Source organism: Castor canadensis, chromosome 4 (assembly GCF_047511655.1).
Source record: "Castor canadensis chromosome 4, mCasCan1.hap1v2, whole genome shotgun sequence".
NCBI classification, from domain to species: domain Eukaryota; kingdom Metazoa; phylum Chordata; class Mammalia; order Rodentia; family Castoridae; genus Castor; species Castor canadensis.
The window spans coordinates 50,813,081-50,830,649 of record NC_133389.1 but is presented as its reverse complement, the minus strand read 5'-3'; the positions used below and the strand labels follow the sequence as shown (position 1 = coordinate 50,830,649).

General features: G+C 36.4%; 2 protein-coding genes across 14 annotated transcripts in view; one reads left to right on the top strand and one right to left on the bottom strand.

Annotated features, from left to right (window-relative positions):
* Esco1 (establishment of sister chromatid cohesion N-acetyltransferase 1) overlaps window positions 1–17,569 on the top strand; it is a 109,544-nt gene that overhangs the window by 52,847 nt on the left and 39,128 nt on the right. For 2 of the 8 annotated variants that reach the window (XM_020186396.2, XM_074070138.1), the window contains exons 9-12: window positions 799–888; window positions 3,188–3,331; window positions 6,133–6,320; window positions 9,073–9,173. In XM_020186396.2, coding sequence (XP_020041985.1) covers window positions 799–888; window positions 3,188–3,331; window positions 6,133–6,320; window positions 9,073–9,173 — 523 coding nt within the window. Of the gene's footprint in view, window positions 1–125; window positions 250–798; window positions 889–3,187; window positions 3,332–6,132; window positions 6,321–9,072; window positions 10,202–17,422; window positions 17,443–17,569 lie in introns of those variants that run through there. The other 6 variants (XM_020186397.2, XM_020186399.2, XM_074070139.1 and 3 more) reach the window with 5 other exon arrangements.
* The window catches only part of Greb1l (GREB1 like retinoic acid receptor coactivator), a 257,622-nt gene continuing 254,507 nt past the window's right edge, over window positions 14,455–17,569 (bottom strand). For all 6 annotated transcript variants that reach the window (XM_020186390.2, XM_074070137.1, XM_074070134.1 and 3 more), the window contains one exon: window positions 14,455–16,407. In XM_020186390.2, coding sequence (XP_020041979.2) covers window positions 16,244–16,407 — 164 coding nt within the window. In that variant the 3' untranslated portion in view covers window positions 14,455–16,243. The remainder of the gene's footprint in view (window positions 16,408–17,569) is intronic.

Below are 17,569 nucleotides of genomic sequence, written 5' to 3'. Positions count from 1 at the left end.
AACTAGTTAAGCTCATTCCTTCTGTACTTATTTTGAACTTCAAAGTTCCTAGTTTTAACCTCTGGTTCAGTCCCATCTTACTAGATTTAAGTGGCTTTTGTTTTGTTTGTTTTTTTTTCATGCAGGTTCTGCTCATTAATCACCACCAGTGTGGATCTGAAGAAGAGTTTATTACCTCTCTTTTTTTGAGTATGTTTAACTTCAGATACACACAACGTAGCCTCTCCTTCCCTATTAGATTCTTAGAAGGTAGTTATATTTTTTATAGTCTCCTTCTTGTGGCTTTGATAGTTGTGATCAATAAGAGTAAAAACTATTCCTTTCATAGTGGGCTACTGCATGCAAATCAGTTCATTTACAACCTCCTGGAGGTCTTTGGCATGCCAGACATAAAACTATTGAGTGTTTGTTTGTGGAGGTAACTATGTTCAAAAGAAATCTAAGAACTGAATTCTTTTATCAAGAATCTGGGAAAATTATCCTTTAGCTTCTGGGACTCACTGACTGTAAGGGGCTTGCTGTTGGTGTGTGATTTTCAAAATTCATTAAAAATGGGAAATAAAAAATTAGAAATTTTTGTGCTATTAGATACATCTCTGAATGAATAATAAATTAGTTTGCATTTTACCTACTGTCTGCTTCATAAAACAGATGACTCATGATGCCTTATTAGTTAACATTAATGAACACATTTTTCATATTTGCAATTTTTAGACAAATAGATGTGCTTTTCCTCTTGTACATGGATGTGATGAAAAAAGTATGATGCATAAAATTCATCCTTTCTTTTATATCTAGGGATGGAAAAAAGAAAGAATTCTGGCTGAATACCCTGATGGTAGGATAATAATGGTTCTTCCTGAAGACCCAAAGTATGCCCTGAAAAAGGTAAATTTCCAATGAAATTTCATACATAATGGATTAATACAATTTTCCAGCTAATATTTAAACACCGATTCTGGAAATAAGAAATGAGCATTTTTTAGAGCCTAGTAGGGTATGGTGGTGTACACCTATAATCTCAGCACTTGGGAGGCTGTGGCAGAAGGATTATGAGTTTGAGGGCAGCCTGCACTACATAGTGATGTTCCGGCCAGCCTGGGCTACGTAGCAAGAGCCTGTCTTTTGTAAAATAAGCAATCAAATACACGTATACATACATATACACACATACACATAATGTGCATACATACAAAAAAACTAAAAGAATAGAACTTAATTGAAAAGGAGGGGGAGTCCCACCAAAACAAGAATACAACTCATTTGAAAAATTATGCTAAACCTTGTATATCCAAAATAAAACTGAAAAGAATTTATAAGTAATATATTCAGTACTTTTTTTCTTCATTCTGTGGATACTTTTCCAGAATTGCCTCATAATGTAAGCAATAGACTCATTTATTCATCTGAAGAACTTATGCTAGAGTGTGTCCAAAATTTCTGGAAACACATGGGAAATTATTTATTTACTATTCTTCTTTTAGATAAACAATTGGACCTCTTTAAAATTAGGATTACTTCACCTATAAAGGAGGTTAAAGGAAAACACCTATTATTTGAAAATGTAGCTAACATTCTACTTAAAATGTAAGTTTCTGCTGGGTGCTGGTGGCTCACGCCTGTAATCCTAGCTACTCAGGAGGCAGAGATAGGAGGATTGTGGTTTGAAGTCAGCCCGGACAAATAGTTCTGTGAGACCCTGTCTTGAAAAACCCTTCACAAAAGTAGGGCTGGTGGATTGGCTCAAAGTGAAGGCCCTGAGTTCAAGCCCCAGTACCGCAAAAAAAAAAAAAAAATCCTATAGTTGCTGATTTTTCAGATCCCTTGTATATCTGACTGGACAATCGAAGATGCACAGACACCACCATGCTACTGTCATGCCTAATGATATAGAGCGCATGCAGAATGACACACAAATAAAATGCCCAACTTGTCTTCTATTTGAAATTCTGAACTTTGCACAGTTGGGTCAGTAATTGACTAATGAAAATTAAATTAGGGAATTTTTAGAATTATATTATTCAGAACGACACAGTGGGAACTTCGGTACACTACCTTATGAGGTAGCCAGATTTTTCTTACAAAGAATACTCTGAGGCTAGGGATGGAGCTCAGTGGTAGAGCTCTTGCCTGGAATATGCATGTCCCTTTGTTCAAGATAAAACAAATAAATGAATAAAACAAACAAAAATCCTCTCAGTCAGTTTTTGTTTTCCTCAGTTTATCTCATTAACCCACAATAAGTTAAAAATTAAAATCTCAGGAATTTTGAGCAACTTACAACTAGAAACCAAATCAGGAAGTACATTTTAGGATACCAGGGATTAAGAAGGCTTGAGTTTTCATCACTGACTAAGGGTGTGTTGTATGGCACCAGTACTGAACAGCTGTAGGGATTATTTTCATTTTAAACTTAGTGACACAAATAAATCCTTCTTAGGCTGAACATTGCAATTTATTTCTTTTGATTTTTTGAGACAAAGTCTTGCTTTGGGGCTCAGGCTGGCCTCAAATTCACCATCTTCCTGTGTCAGCCTGTTGGAATTACAGACATGTGTCACCTGCAGTGTTTTTTTAAACAGGGAAGGTGCTAATGTGTGAGTGCCTACGGAGGTCTTAACTTTACCTAGAGGAGTTTGAGCCTATCTAGGAGATGAACTGGAAGAAGTACAGTTTGATACCATGTTAATATTTTGAGTTCAAATCTTTGCTCCTGGCTTTTCTAATATCTGACATGGGAAAATTACTTAATTAACCTTTATTTCTTCCATGTTAAGCAAGGGTCTGTAAACCTCTAAGAGATGTTGTATTTAAATGAGTAAAGTGCTTCGTATATAATGTCTAGCCCGTGATAGGAAGAAATAAACAGGAGTTTCTTTACTCTGTGTCCATTTCTGTTTTACTAATGAGAGCATTAGTTAAGGCTTAGGAAGAAAATTGGCTTGCCTGGCTAAAATGCCAGTGATGTTCTTTCCAGTTCACAGCCCATGATACTCCTCTTAGGAAGCCTTAATGTTTTTATTAACCTCACTTTGCAAAGTATTCTTGAGGATTGAAAAGCAGTTATTGACTAGTACACTCATCTAGAAGAACTCTTTAGGGGCCATTATGCTTGGAATAATATACTCAATTATTTTTACATATATGAAGTACTTTCAGTGTTAAAATTTTATTCTTTATTTGGCAGGTCGACGAGATTAGAGAGATGGTTGATAATGATTTAGGTTTCCAACAGGCTCCGTTAATGTGCTATTCCAGAACTAAAACACTTCTCTTTATTTCTAATGACAAAAAAGTAGTTGGTTGCCTAATTGCAGAACATATTCAGTGGGTAAGTGAAAAATTTTTTTTTTTTTGGGTGGGACTGGGGTTTGAACTCAGGGCTTTGTGCTTGCAAAGCAGGCACTCTGCTGCTTGAACCACACTTCTAGTCCATTTTGAGCTGATTATTTTGGAAATGGGGTCTCAGGCACTGCTTGCCTGGGCTGGTCTCAAACAGTGATTCTCCTGATCTCATCTTCCCAGTGAGCTAGGATTAAAGGTGTGAGCTACTGGTGCCAGGTGGTAAGTGACTTTTTCTTAAACACAGTGCCCATAAGTAATTTGGTGTTTTAATGAGTTTATGTGTAATCATGAATGGTATACTCATGATAAATTTGTCAGTAAATTAGATGAGGATGAGTATATAGGCTGGGGATGTGGCTCAAGTGGTAATTGCCTGCTAGCAAACACAAGGCCCTGAGTTCAAACGCCAGTACTGCCAAAGAAAGAAAGAATGCTAATAATAATAATAAATAAGGAGTGTGAATGCAAAACTTTTGTAATTCTTCATTGTAGTAGAGTTTTATCTTATGTGAGAATTAGTTTTCAAAGTCCTAAGAGAATTCTGTAGAATCCAAAGTACTGTTAAAGTTTCGTTTAGGAAGTTTCCATTGTAGATACTAATGTAATCTCTTTCTCAGTTGGTCCTTTCAGCACTTGAATGAATCAAGTGTAGGCAAACTGTAGAGGGCAAAATGTGGCCTGTCCTTGTGAATGAAATTTTACTATAACATTGGCACACCCATTTGCACACGTTTCTCTGTGGATGCTGTCATACTACAAAGGCAGAATTGAGTAGTTGTAATAGAAACCAAGTGGGATGTGATGCCTGAAATATTTACTGTCTGACTATCTGGGTCTGCTTTTTGTTTTTTTTTTCTTCCCTAGTTTTTTTGTTTTGCTTTACTGGGGTTTGAACTCAGGGCTTTGTGCTTGCTAAGTGGGCACTCTACCATTTGAGCCACACCCTCAGCCCTCTTGCTTTAGTTATTTTTCAGATAAGGTCTCACATATTTGCCTGGGCTGGCCTTGGACTATTACCTCCTACCTCCACCTTCTGCATATCTGTGCTTTACATGCTCCACCATCCCCAGCTGTCTTTTGCCCAGGTTGTCTCCTGTCTCTACCTCCCATGTAGCTGGGCTTACAGACATGAGCCATCATGCCGGGCCTGTCTGGGCCTTAATACAAAGTTTGCCCACCTTGGAATAAGTCACTTTGATTGAGCTCTAGATGAGTAGTTGATTTGTGTTTAGCAGGCAAGTTGTTCCAAAAAACCAGACCAGAATCATAGTAAGGGATGTATTCTCATTATGAGTTACTACGTAGTACTTAAGATAAATCTAAGAGAACAGAAGCTTCTGGACTGCCTGATCATTATCACTTGAAGCATAACTGAAATCTTTTTTCAGCCAAGTCCATGCTCATAAATTCCATGTACATTGTATGTGACTACTGTTGGTGTCCTCACCATAGCGATAGCTGCCTGCACAAATGTATGATTCATCATAAATTTTTTTTTTTTTGGCAGTACTGGGTGTGAACTCAGCTCCAGTAGTTTGCTACTCAACAGTTTGTTGTTGTTTTGGTGCTGTGGCTTGTACTCAGGGCTGTGTGCTTGGTGGACAGCTGTTCTACCATTGAACCACTCCATCAACTGTTCTTTGTGTTGGGTAGTTTCAAAATAGGGTCTTGCGAACTGTTTTTCTGGGCTGGCCTTGAACTGTGATCCTCCTGATCTCTGTCTCCCGATTAGTAGGCATGACCCATTGGTGCCCACCTCATCATAACATTTATTTATTTTTTTTTGGCAGTACTGGAGTTTGAACTCAGGGCCTTACACTTGTTAGGCAGACACTACCACTTGAGCTTCTCCACCAGCACTCATGAAATTTTAAATAAAGTAAAAAGTTAAAATAAGTCTGCCTGAACTTATTTCTATTTGTTAAGTTACATGTCTTGCAAATTCAACCTGAAATTGTTCTTAGGAATCTTGCTATGGTAACAAAATTGATTTTAAATATAAAATGAGTAACTCATAGAAGTTTGCCATACTAAGATTTAAGTTTACATAGTGCAAACCATGTGTTTTTAAATTTCTGTTCTACCTAGTTCCAAAAATGACTTCTGACATTTGTAATGGTAACTCTTAATTTTGTTGTCCAATTACTTTTAAGTTTTGTAGTTTGTCCCATTAGGAGGGTGTTCCTTTTTTGACAACAACTAGATTGGCAGAGGAGATGTATGGTTTTTACAGTTACTTATTTTTCTATTTATTTAAAGAGACCAGAGTTTTGAGGAAAGGGCCTTTAAAAATCTTGATTTCTTGCTGTCTGTATTACTTCTTCTTGCACAGCTGTAAGTTCAAGAATTGTGCCAATAGTTGCAGGGACAGTTATTATTATTGCTGAGTTCTGAACATGTATTTTTGGTACCAGCAGTGTAGGAGTAGAGAGAACTGAATGTTCCATTACTGTCGTGGGCCACTCTGATGGCCACATGCTTTGTATGTGTGTCCTTATTCCTTATATCTCTCCAAATGAGAGACGATGGGTATGTCCAGTTTATAGGTGAGGAACCCTATGGCTTAGAGAAAGTAAGTGACTTTCTGTCATGGTCACATAACTAATAAGTCAGAACAGAATGTAGAATAGCTTTGTCTAGTTCCTAAATATGAGAGTGAAAGTGTTAGTAGTCTCCATAGTTTAAGAAGCCAGGCAAATGTAGTGACCTCTTCAACAAGATGGGTAATAGACAATTGCCAATCTATATTCTCACTTTAAGAATTTCCCCCAATTTTGATATTTATAGGGCTACAGAGTTATAGAAGAGAAACTTCCGGTTATCAGGTCAGAAGAAGAAAAAGTCAGATTTGAAAGGCAAAAAGCCTGGTGCTGCTCAACCTCGCCAGAGCCTGCAATATGTGGGATCAGTCGGATATGGGTGTTCAGCATGATGCGTCGGAAGAAAATAGCTTCTCGCATGATTGAATGCCTAAGGTAACTTGAGTGTAATTCTTCAGCTCATTTGCAGTAGTTTAAGATTTAAGCAGAGTTTTAGTACAAAGATTGGCATTTAACATAATCATAAACTTACAACTTTCGTTTTCATTATAAATTTGCCTAAGATTATCAGTGAATTGGATTTCTAAGTAGTCTTTGTGTGAAGTCAGTCTAAAGAGGAAGAAAGCACTATAAGGTTAAATATTATTAAGCCATTTCAGCTTAGTTGTTTGTAAGTATGATGTTAGAACAAAATAACACATTTATTTCAGTCTGTGTTCATATTGGAGAATTTAAAAACATAACCAAAAAATGGTGAAAAGTTTCTTGGGAGTTCAGCTTTTAGAGGAATTTGCCTAAATTTAAGAATATTATTTGTAAACTTTCTAAATCTCTTACTACTTTTTCTTTTATCACTTGTTTATTAAAGTTATAGAGAAGATACATTTTGTATGTTCTCTATAATGTACATATTTTGTAAGTTTTGTTTTTGGTGTATAAAGTTCCTTTGATGAAGGATTAATGAGGAGGTTAAAATTAATCAGAAAATGTTTTTAGGGTGAGGAGTGTTGCTCAATGATGGGGTGCTTACCTAGCATGCTCAAGGCCCTGGGTCCTATCCCTAGCACCACCAAAAAAAAAAAGTTTTTAAGTCATTTTTTTGTTGTTGTTGTTACTTGCTTATAGAATCTCTGTCAACTATTATCCAGATAATCCGTTATTGTTATAAGTGAAAGCCTAAGGCTCTTAGCATCTAAGATCATTAATATAAATCTGTTCCTTTTGTGTCTTAACATAATAAAATGATACAATAATATTTTCAAGTGTCATCTATATTGTAGCATGTACCAGTGTGTTTCATCCTTTTTTTTTTTTCACTGCCAAATAACATGATGCAGTGTAATTACGTTTTCTTTATCCATTCATAAGTTAATGTACATTTGGGTTGTTTCTGTTTTTTGGCTATCATGAATAATACTGCTGTGACCACCCATGTATAAATCTTTGCATAAATGTATGTTTTTCTTTCTCTTGGGTGTGTATTTAGAGTTAGTTACTGGGTCATGTGCTACCTGTGCATTTGCTGTTTTGAGGAACTGCTGCACCATTTTATAGTGTACCAGCAATGTCACAGAACAGGTTCTGATTTCTCTATATCATCACCAACACTTTTTTTTATTTTAAATTCAGATCTGTTTTTCTTTTTGGTGGGACTGGAGTTTGAACTCAGACTTCATGTTTGCAAAGTATCTACTCTACCACTTGAGTCACATCTCACCAACACTTTTTAATTGTCTATATTTTAGTCATTCTATTGTGTGTAAAGTGGTAATTCATTATGTTTTTGTTTTGCATTTCCCTAATTACTAATGTTCAAATCTTTTCATGGACATATTGGCCATTTCTGTCCACTTTAAATTGGTTGGTTTATCTGTTCCTTATTGAGTTAAGTAACTGTGTATTTTGGATATAAGTCCCTTGTCATATGTATGACTTATAAATATTTTCTACCATTTTGTGTAGTTGTCTTTTCACCTTCTTGTCTTTTGAAACACAAAAGTTTCTTTTGATGAAGTGCAATTCCTATTTTTTTCTTTGGTCACTACAGTTTTTGTTGTCCTATCGGAAAAGCCATTGTGTAATAACCATGGCCACAAAGATTCATACCTGTATTGTTTTCCCAGTTCATAGTTTTAATTCCTATACATAGGTCTTTGATCTACTTTGATTAAATTATTTTATGTGATTTGAGGTACCATTATCACAAGTGGATATCCTATTTTCCCAGCACGGAATAGTTGGTTTTGACACATTTGTTAAAAATCATTGAACATAAATGTGAAGATGTATATCCGAACTCACAGGTGTATTCCATTGGTCTGTATGTCTGTCCTTATGTCCCAGTTACTATACATCTTGAGTACTGTAGCTTTGTAGTTTATTTTGAAATAAGGAAATAGGAGCCCACCTTGTTCTTCTTTTTAAAGATTGTTTTGGCCATTAGGCATCACTTATTTCTATGTGAATTTTAGGACCACCTTTTTAATTTCTCCAAAAAAGCCAGATGTAGGTCAATTTGTGGAAACCCCCCATTTTAACAATATTAAGTCTTCAAAAAGACTTAATGGATGTCTTTGTATTTATTAAGTTTTTAATTCCTTTCATTGGTATTTTATATTTTCAGCGTACAGGTCTTATACTTCTTTTGCTAAATGTATTCCTAAGTATTTTGTTTATTTTAATGTTGTTTTAAGTAGAATCTTAAATTTTACTTTTTGATTATTTATTGCAAGTGAATAGCAAATACAATTGATGTTTAAATGCCAATCTTGAGTATGCAGCCTTGCTGAACTCATGTATTAGATCTTTTTTATATACCAGGTCGTATCATCTGCAAAAGAAGTACTTTTCTTTCTTTCCAATCTGGATCCTTTTTTCCCTTTTCTTCATCTAATTCCCTCATTAGAACCTTCAGTACAATTATTAAAGAGGCAAGAGCAGCCTTACCTTGTTCCTGATCTTTGAGTTTATTCTTTCACCTTTCACCATTACTTGACATTCCTTGATGTCCTTCGTCAGGTTAAGGAGGTCCCTTAATGCTTTGTTGCTGAGTATTTTTATCATGTCAAAATATGTTGAGTAGATGTTTTTACATTTTTGCTTTTATAAAAAGATTAACTTTCCACATTCCCTTCCTCCCCCCCTTTTCTTTGTTTTTGTTTTTTGTTTTTTTTTGTTTTTTTTATAGGAGTAACTTTATATATGGCTCATATTTGAGTAAAGAAGAAATTGCTTTCTCAGATCCTACTCCTGATGGAAAACTGTTTGCAACACAGTACTGTGGCACTGGTCAGTTTCTGGTATATAATTTTATTAATGGACAAAGTAGCACCTAACACAAATCTTGCCTACAGTACCAGAAGACATCTATTGAAGAGAATGAATTGGTTACTGACTTTAACCAGGAACTAGGGCCATTTTTATTACAATGAACTCAGGACTGGCAATAACCACATGGTGGTTGTTCCATTTTCATAAAATTGGAAACAATGCAGTAATAGCTTATTATTGTTTTGTTTTTTAAAGAAGATATTTTATTATCTTTTACAGAAATTTATGATTGATGTATTTTATCTATAGTTATTTAGACATGTTTACATGCAGCAGATATTGTTCATAGTGGACTGAAAACTAATGCAAGGACTATGGTCTCAGTGATAAGTATATTTTGAAGTTCTTAATATGGAAATATACCAGTGTAGCTTGGTACTGTATTTTTTATATTGATCTGCTGATACCAGTTATAGGTTTAAAGATGGTGTTTTCACAGAATGAAAACCAGTGTTTTGAGTTACTACTCAAGGAGGGAAGGGTAGTATGTGTTTCAGCATTTGAAACTAGTTCTTAAAAGGCCTGAGATACACTTTAAAGAAACCCCTGCAGAAAAGGAAAGTTCAAACATGTGGAAAGAATTTGGAATAGGGCATTTTCTTCCATTTTTCTTTCCTATCCTTGATGGTAGGAAGGAGTGGAAAAGGGGTAAAGAATTGAGGCTTTCCTTCTTCTAGAGCTATAAATGACTAGAATTATGAAGGATACCTTCTAAGTTTATTATTTCATTCTGATTTCACTTTTTAAAAAATGCCAAGTGGGCCCAGCTGGGCTGTTAAAAATCTCAAAGAGGCTATGCGAGAACTCTGGAACAGTGGCAAGCTAGACATGGATGGCTTGGTATCTGCTTTGTTATTCCTCAGAAATACTGCACTGAGTATATCCCCTCATTACTGGACTTCATTCTCATACTTGTCTATCCTTCATAGTGCCCTCTACTTTTAAAGGGTTTATATGTTGAAAAACTGCTGTGGCCTTTTATGACCTGTATATAATGTAGAATAAAATAATAAAATACTTGATAGCTTTTTCTAAGTGATAAATGTACTAAGATAATGTGTTGTCATTTGTCTTTTTCAGGAAGTTTCATAAGTTTGAGATCTTGAAATACAATTAAAACACTGACTTCCTAAATAGGTAGTTTTTCACTAATTTGCCAAAGGATCTTATGCCAGCATCAACTCAGCCGAACTTTATCTCCAAAAGGCAAAATTCTTCCCAATATTTAGTAACATGGTACTTTAATGATCTTTCAAAGAAATAAAGGGCCACACCAAGATAAAGTACCACTATGGTTCCACTTGGATTATCTTTATGAGCTGAAACAACTCTATTAAAAACTGGCTGAAATTTAGCTCCTTAATAAAATCAATAGTCAGGTGTACATTTTATCCCCCATAGGGGGATAAAATACCATACCATAGTATGGTGTAAGACTTTGTACTCTGCATGGGTAGAATGGTAAGGGGGGTTAAATAATTTCACTGTAATTCATCATGGTGGCCTGGCTTTTGATACTACCTTTTCCCTTTGGGGTTGAGACTTTTCTAGTTATCCTTAGTCTTATTATTTGCGTGGCAGATACCATGACTGTTTAAAACCAGAATGAAATTTTGAGGTACAGTGTAAACTTTATAGTAACTGCTAACCTTCATAATACAGGTCCCATTTCAATGTGAGCCATGTCAAGTATGCTGTTTTATCAGGGCACACTTGGTAGTTTAAGGCGCCCCAGAGGAAGAGGGGGATATATATTGATTGGTTACTTTAAATCTTACTGTTACTGGGAAAACACATTACTTTCAAGTTAATAATGAAAACATAGCCCCTTAAATAAAATTTACAATCTAGATACTTCTCTAAGAGTAGTAGTATTTGTAGTACCTAACATTTGAGTCTTTGCCTGTATTTAGTGCTACATTATTTTAAACATCATGACAACCCCATGAAGTAGGGTTTATAAGAGAGGGACCTGGCATTTGAAAGATAATTAAGAGACTTCTGTAGCAATCTGTTGAAAATGTTGAAACACTGAATTAAAGCTGTGATGTGGGGATGAAGATGAGGAGATAGATATACACTGGAAAGAAAAAAAAAAAAAAACTGAGGAGTTGTTAGGTGTTTATAACTGGCCAGAGGAGGATCATGGAAAAGAATCTAGGGCGAGTGGGATTTTGATTTGGGGTAATTCAGCAGATGGATTGACTAAAATGGGAATATAAGGGAATTAGGTTGGAAGGATTTGATGGCAAAGAGTGAGCTCAGATTTGGTCAAGATTTGAAGATTGTTATAGAGCCTCCAAGTAGAAATATCTAGTGTACAATTGGAAATGCGGATATAAAGTTTGGGAGAGGTTTGGACTGAGCATATTTATGAGTTACTTGAAGGTTAAGAAGGTACCATCATGGGGTTTGTAACAGGAGAAATTATGAGAGCTCTTCAAGGAATACCATCATTTAAGCATCTCAAAGAAGAAGATCTGAGAAGGCATGATCCAGGTAAGAGAGTCAGAAAAGAGTGGCAGAAAGCAAGGGAAGAGTCTTAAAAAAAATCAAAGAATGGCTAAGTATGGTGTTACACTCCTGTAATCACAGTACTCAGGAGGCTGAGGCAGGCCATGTAGCCAACCTGGGCTATATAAGGAGACCCTGTCTCAAAAAGGCAGGGGTGGGGAGAGAACAAGAAAGAGTACTAGAGTGAATTTAGTTAAAGTTCATTATATGCAAGTATGGCAATATCACAGTAAAACCCCTTTGAACAATTAATATACACACTATTTAAAACATTAGAAGAAAAAAAAATCAGGGAATGTGTAACACCATGATATCACAATTGAAGACAGAAGAGTCCAAGTGATGTCAGAAAAATAGCTGTGTCTCTGGGGTGGTTGAGCAACAGTGAGTTTAGACCAATGGCTGTAGTCAAGCTTCAGAAGGATTGGAGTCTATAATTGCTGATATAAAAGTGTCTATAAATTTTTTGTTAGCTCTCAAATAGTTGGTCTTTTGTGAAAATAACTAGCATATAGATACTGTAGGAACCATGAGATTTGAAGGGTTATGCCCTTACTTGTGTAGACACAAAATGGTTAGTTTCTTTAGCAAGAATTGTAAAAGGCAAATTTCATCAGTTTATAACAAGCAAGAGTAAACTTGGTGTGCCTGCTAAAAGGATGAGTATTGTAAATCCAGTCTATGAGTACAACAGACCTGCAGTGGTATTTTAATTGTTATTGCTTACTTTGCCTGGCTGCCCAGCTACAGAGTCTTATCCCTTTTCTGTAGCTGGGCAGGAATATGGCCAGCTACATATTTAATACTAGTGCACCTATTATTAAAATTGCTGAGTCAATTCCTGTAGAAGTGACTAGAGATATATACCTTCTTTTTTTCTCTTGACTCCTGAAAGGGAAAAGTTCTTTCTGTCTCATAGGAACATCTCATGCGCATTATCCTTTTTTGTAAAAATAAAATACATTGAACCTCTTAGGAAGTAGTGAGAAAACACTTTGTGGTATTGCCTTTTCTTTCTTGTAACTTACTCTGTTGTCACTGAAGTAAATGCTCAGTACCTGACAGTTAAGTGTCTAGTGAATTTATTATCTGAACAACTTTTTCTTTGACCTTACAGGCCATTTCTAAAATCTTTAGTGATGGCTTTTTCAGTGAGGCGAGGACCTCAGTCTTACAGCAATATTCTGGCCCAAACTTAGGAGCCAGTTTGCATGTCTACAAGCCTGAGGAATGTTTGTCTTCTGGATGTTATTCCAGGGTGAGGTAGCTGAATGTGAAAGTTTGGCAGTCAGAATGTTAATAGTCTTTTCAGGGCAGCTGCTTGAAACAGGTGTAGAACACTGGTGTTCTCTATTCCCTTCAGTCTGTCATCAGACCTACAAACATTGCCCCTCATCAGGTAACTCCCTGGAGCCTTTGTCCTAGAAGAGTGTTTTCGTTAGTTCTCTTTCAAATTCTATTATTTTAGTACTCTTTACATATGAGAGCGGAGAGGCATTTTCTGGGGCAACAGTTATTCTCAAATTAGGTGTTTAGAAACAAATCAGATTAACAATAACACATATCATGAGTACTACATAGTTCTAGCAACTCAGAGTTCTGTATCTGAGGATACCAAAGTGAGAACAGTTACTTTCCATACAGTGAAAGACTGGGGCTGTACTGTGACTATTTCTAATCCCTCATTTCTCATTCTGTGATCTGTAATTATATGGAAATGTGTATTTGGGTCTGTAGCTATTTTATGTGTGTGTTATCTGCTTTGTATGAGAGACAGACTTTCGTTCAGCAACTATTTAGCATTTTCTTGGACTGTTGTGCAAAATAGAGAACCTTAGTGCTATCCAACCGATGATAATGGTACATCCAGCCTTTCTTAGACATTGCTGGAGTCAGGAAGTTCTTTCCACTTTTTTAACATACAGAAAATTAGCTTAAAGAAAACAAACTTTTTTGGGAGGTAGGGAATGGGAGAGAATTTTAATACATTCACCAAATTAAATGAAAGGACACGAACATACTGTAGACACAACTTAAGACAACTTAGAATTATAAACAAAATGTGAGGTAGACTGACTAGTGAAATTCACCATATTTTGGTTAAGAAAATTTTACAGTAATAAAAACACAGGTACCCCCTTTTCTAAAAGTCACAAGAAGCAGTTGCATAAATTACAGCCAAAACAAATTGACTACAACAGTTCTTCTAATTTTTAGTTTACATTCAGTATTAACCTGTATGAACTGTCATATGTGCTGAGGTTCCAGCAGCCTGTAAAGTTACTGTGTGGCTTAGTGAATACATTTATCCCACCTCAGAGTCTAAGGGATGGATAAGCATAAAACTGCATACCCCAAGACACGCATTAACAAATCATGGTGTCCTGTGCTTGTGCAGTTTCATCCTTAAAAATGCCCTGAAAGAGGGCATTTTAAAAGATCCAAACCTTAGTAAGATAGGGTTTGAAAAGAAGAGGCAGGTCAACTGAAATGTTTCCATTGTCGGGGTGATGGTCATTGGCTTCATTCTGGCATTTCTCTTTCGCAGAGTTGAGTAGTATTTATGAGCTCGTAATCGTTTGAATTTCCAGAGTGCAGCCCTACCTAATGTGGAGCACCTGCATCAAGTAATTAATTTTTAAGTGTTCTTTAGACTATGAAGTTACAAAGCCAGAAGAAACTCTTTAAGAGGCCATCTGCCCCAGGTACAAAAACTGTTTTAGAATTGATTTCAAGTATTTTATTTGCCCTATGTAGTGTTATTGGAATATTGCACAAACAATGGTTTTCTTGATATCATCTGCACCAGGCCCTTTCAACAAAACAGGAGCAAGTGAAATACATTCATACATGTAAACCAAATTGCTTCAGAATGTACCTCTTTGCCAAAAACTCTGCTGTATTAAAGTTAAGGAGTATTTTTAAAGGCTATATAAGGCAGGTCTTCTTTGAAGGACAATTAAAAAGCGGGGTTAAAAGGAATTGTTCATTTCAAAATACATTTAAAGCATTGTAAGTAGCTATATTAAAACCAAGAGATCTACAAACCATCTTCAGTCTAATACATTCCATCTTCTCACTAGCTGTAAACTCCTTGTTTATCACAAGACAATAAAGCTGGTCAATTAACACTATTTGTTCTAAGTAAATGCAGGCTTAGTAGGCCCCTCTCAGTAGTTTCAGGTCATAAGATAGATTCAAGTAAAAATGACCATTTTAAATGGGGATAAAGTGATACATATGGGCTAATGAGAAAAGTCTGAAGAGACTGTTTAATGATGAACTAGAATAAGTTAAGTGTAAACTTCCAATAGAAGTTTACTGTTCTATTTCTGAAAATACATTTTTGATTAAAATTTTTGGTGAGAAAGCCATAGAAACTTAGAAATCTAACTGTTTATACTGGTTAAACACCACCTGCTGAGTTTAATTAACCAAAAACAGTCTTCATGGGGTTCTCTTTACTCCTCACAAAAAAGTACTGGTAGATTAAGTAAAACAGTTATTTCTCTTTCTATGGCTCTATTTCCCATTTCAGTATTTTCTGTGTTGTTATTGTAAGGCGGCTGGTACTCAGTATCTGTAAAAGGAAGCTTTGCTTGAGTTCCTGAATTTGACTCCACAACAGAATCTCAGGCTGACATATAAAGTTTGCTGGTGCCAACTGCTTACTTCCAACCAAAACAGGGTCGGGGAAGGTAAACTGCAGAAAGTTGCTGAATTGGCCCAGCTACTTAATCAGTTTCTTGCACAATAATAATCATAGTTCCATATTGTCATAGACTGGAAACTTTTTTAAAGAATGGGAAAAGCAAAGGAGTTAAGCTAAGAGAAGCTTCATAACACACGCAGTGCCTGCTCTGCATTTACTGATTCATTTGTTCAGTTTAAATAGTAAACTTTTAACTCCTGTGGAAATTTTGCCAAAAGTTTCAATACATATAAGATTATGAATCTTAAACTAACACTGCACAGAGAAAAGACAAAACTACTTTTTTTTAAATACAAATATCTTCTACATTCTATCATTTCAGACCCCTGAGTAATACTGTACCCAAGTACAGCTCTGAAGAGAAACTGAGGGTTCAGGCCCCAAACATTAATCTTCAGTTAATTCCACACCAGTGGTGTGGGACTCATGTAACACATTCAAGCGAACTAATGCTGACAGTCAGTTTTCTCCCTAACATAGTATAGTAGAAAAAACAACACCAACTCCATGTTTGTTCTCCAAAGTCTTGCCTTCTCAGGCTCCCACAGGCAGACCATATCTTAAGTAACTGCATAAATGCCTACTGTGGAGTCCATCTGAACTTCAGGTTCTATAATTGGGACTGAAGGAGAACGATGTCCCCCAAAACTTGGGTTAGATTTGGAGAGTTCTTTGGAGAATAGACAAATATGTTGCACTTTGCTCCACAGTGATTGTACTTTAAGGAAAAGAAATCCCCAATAATTGTTTTGGTCCCACCCCATCTAGGCATCCCATTGTTATTTTTGGTTTCGTCAAAAGCTCATACGTGGCGTCCAGTGAGAAAGTAGAGAGGCTTGTCATCACTGCTGTTAGCAGTCTGAAACTCGTCCCGGAGACGGAACTGCCATTCATCTTCTAGCTCTAAGCGGACGATTGTTTGGCGTAAAGAGCTTCTGTCTTGGCAGATGACACACAGGGTAGCACCTTCAGGAGAAAAGGCAGAAAGGTGGCTCAGGGTTGAATTGATAAAGATCCTTACCACCTCTCTTTGATATATTCCCAACATACAGGTAAGTAACCTATCAGAATTATCTCAAGGAGCTTTTTATAAAAGTATTAAAAGAGAGTGTGCAGCTGGGTGCCAGTGGCTCACATCTGTAATCCTAGCTACTCAAGAGGCAGAGATTAGGAGGATCACAGTTCAAAGCCAGCCCAGGCAAATAGTTCCGTGAAACCCTATCTTGAAAAAGCCCTTCACAAAAAAGGATTGGTGGAGTGGCTCAAGGTAAAGGCCCTGAGTTCAAGCCCCACTATCTCACACACACACACAAAGAGTGTAAAGTAAATATTGGTAACCAGGGTTTAGAATAGGGTTTCTCAACCTGAGCACTTTTGGCCTGGATAAGTCTTTGCTTGGGTAGTGGTGGGGGTGCTGGTGCTATTTTTTGTCTTACAGAATATTTAGCAGCATCCCTGGCTTCTGCTCACTGTATACTAGCAGCAGACATTGCCACATGTGTTCTGAGAGCTCCCACCAAGTTCCCAAGTTGAGAAGCACTGCTGTAGCAGGACATTACACAAACATGCGGTTTCTGTTTCCATGCTGCACATTGTGTTCTGAACACAGTGCTTCCATGACCTCAGAGGTCGTGTGTTGGGATTGTGATGCTTTATCTGCAGTGTTCTCAGCAAGTTTAACTCTGTGGTGCAAACCTACTGGAACAACTTTAGTTTCTGTACCAGAGTCGTAGCTAAGGGTTATGTCTTGAGGGCGCAGTCATGCAAATTCAGTGTAGTTGATTCCTGATCCAGGCCATATGTTACGTTCTAATTACTTTGTAGTCTATATACTGGCTTTATAAGTGTACAGGTAAGGTCATTAACCTGATCTGGGTTTAAACTAGATGATAAAACATAGGTTCTTGCATTCCTTTTAAAAATTAATTATGGTAAAAATGTGGTTTGTCACATCTGGCTGTTCATCTCCATTTTATCTTAGGATAATATGACTCGGTCCTCCCCCTCCCCATTAAGGAAATCAGTGGCTCTGGTCTAAGATTAAGGTATCCAAATTATTGGCCAAAATCAATGTGTTTGTTTTTTTTTAATGTCTTTCAACTGATTTTTTTTCGAGTGAGATCCAGTA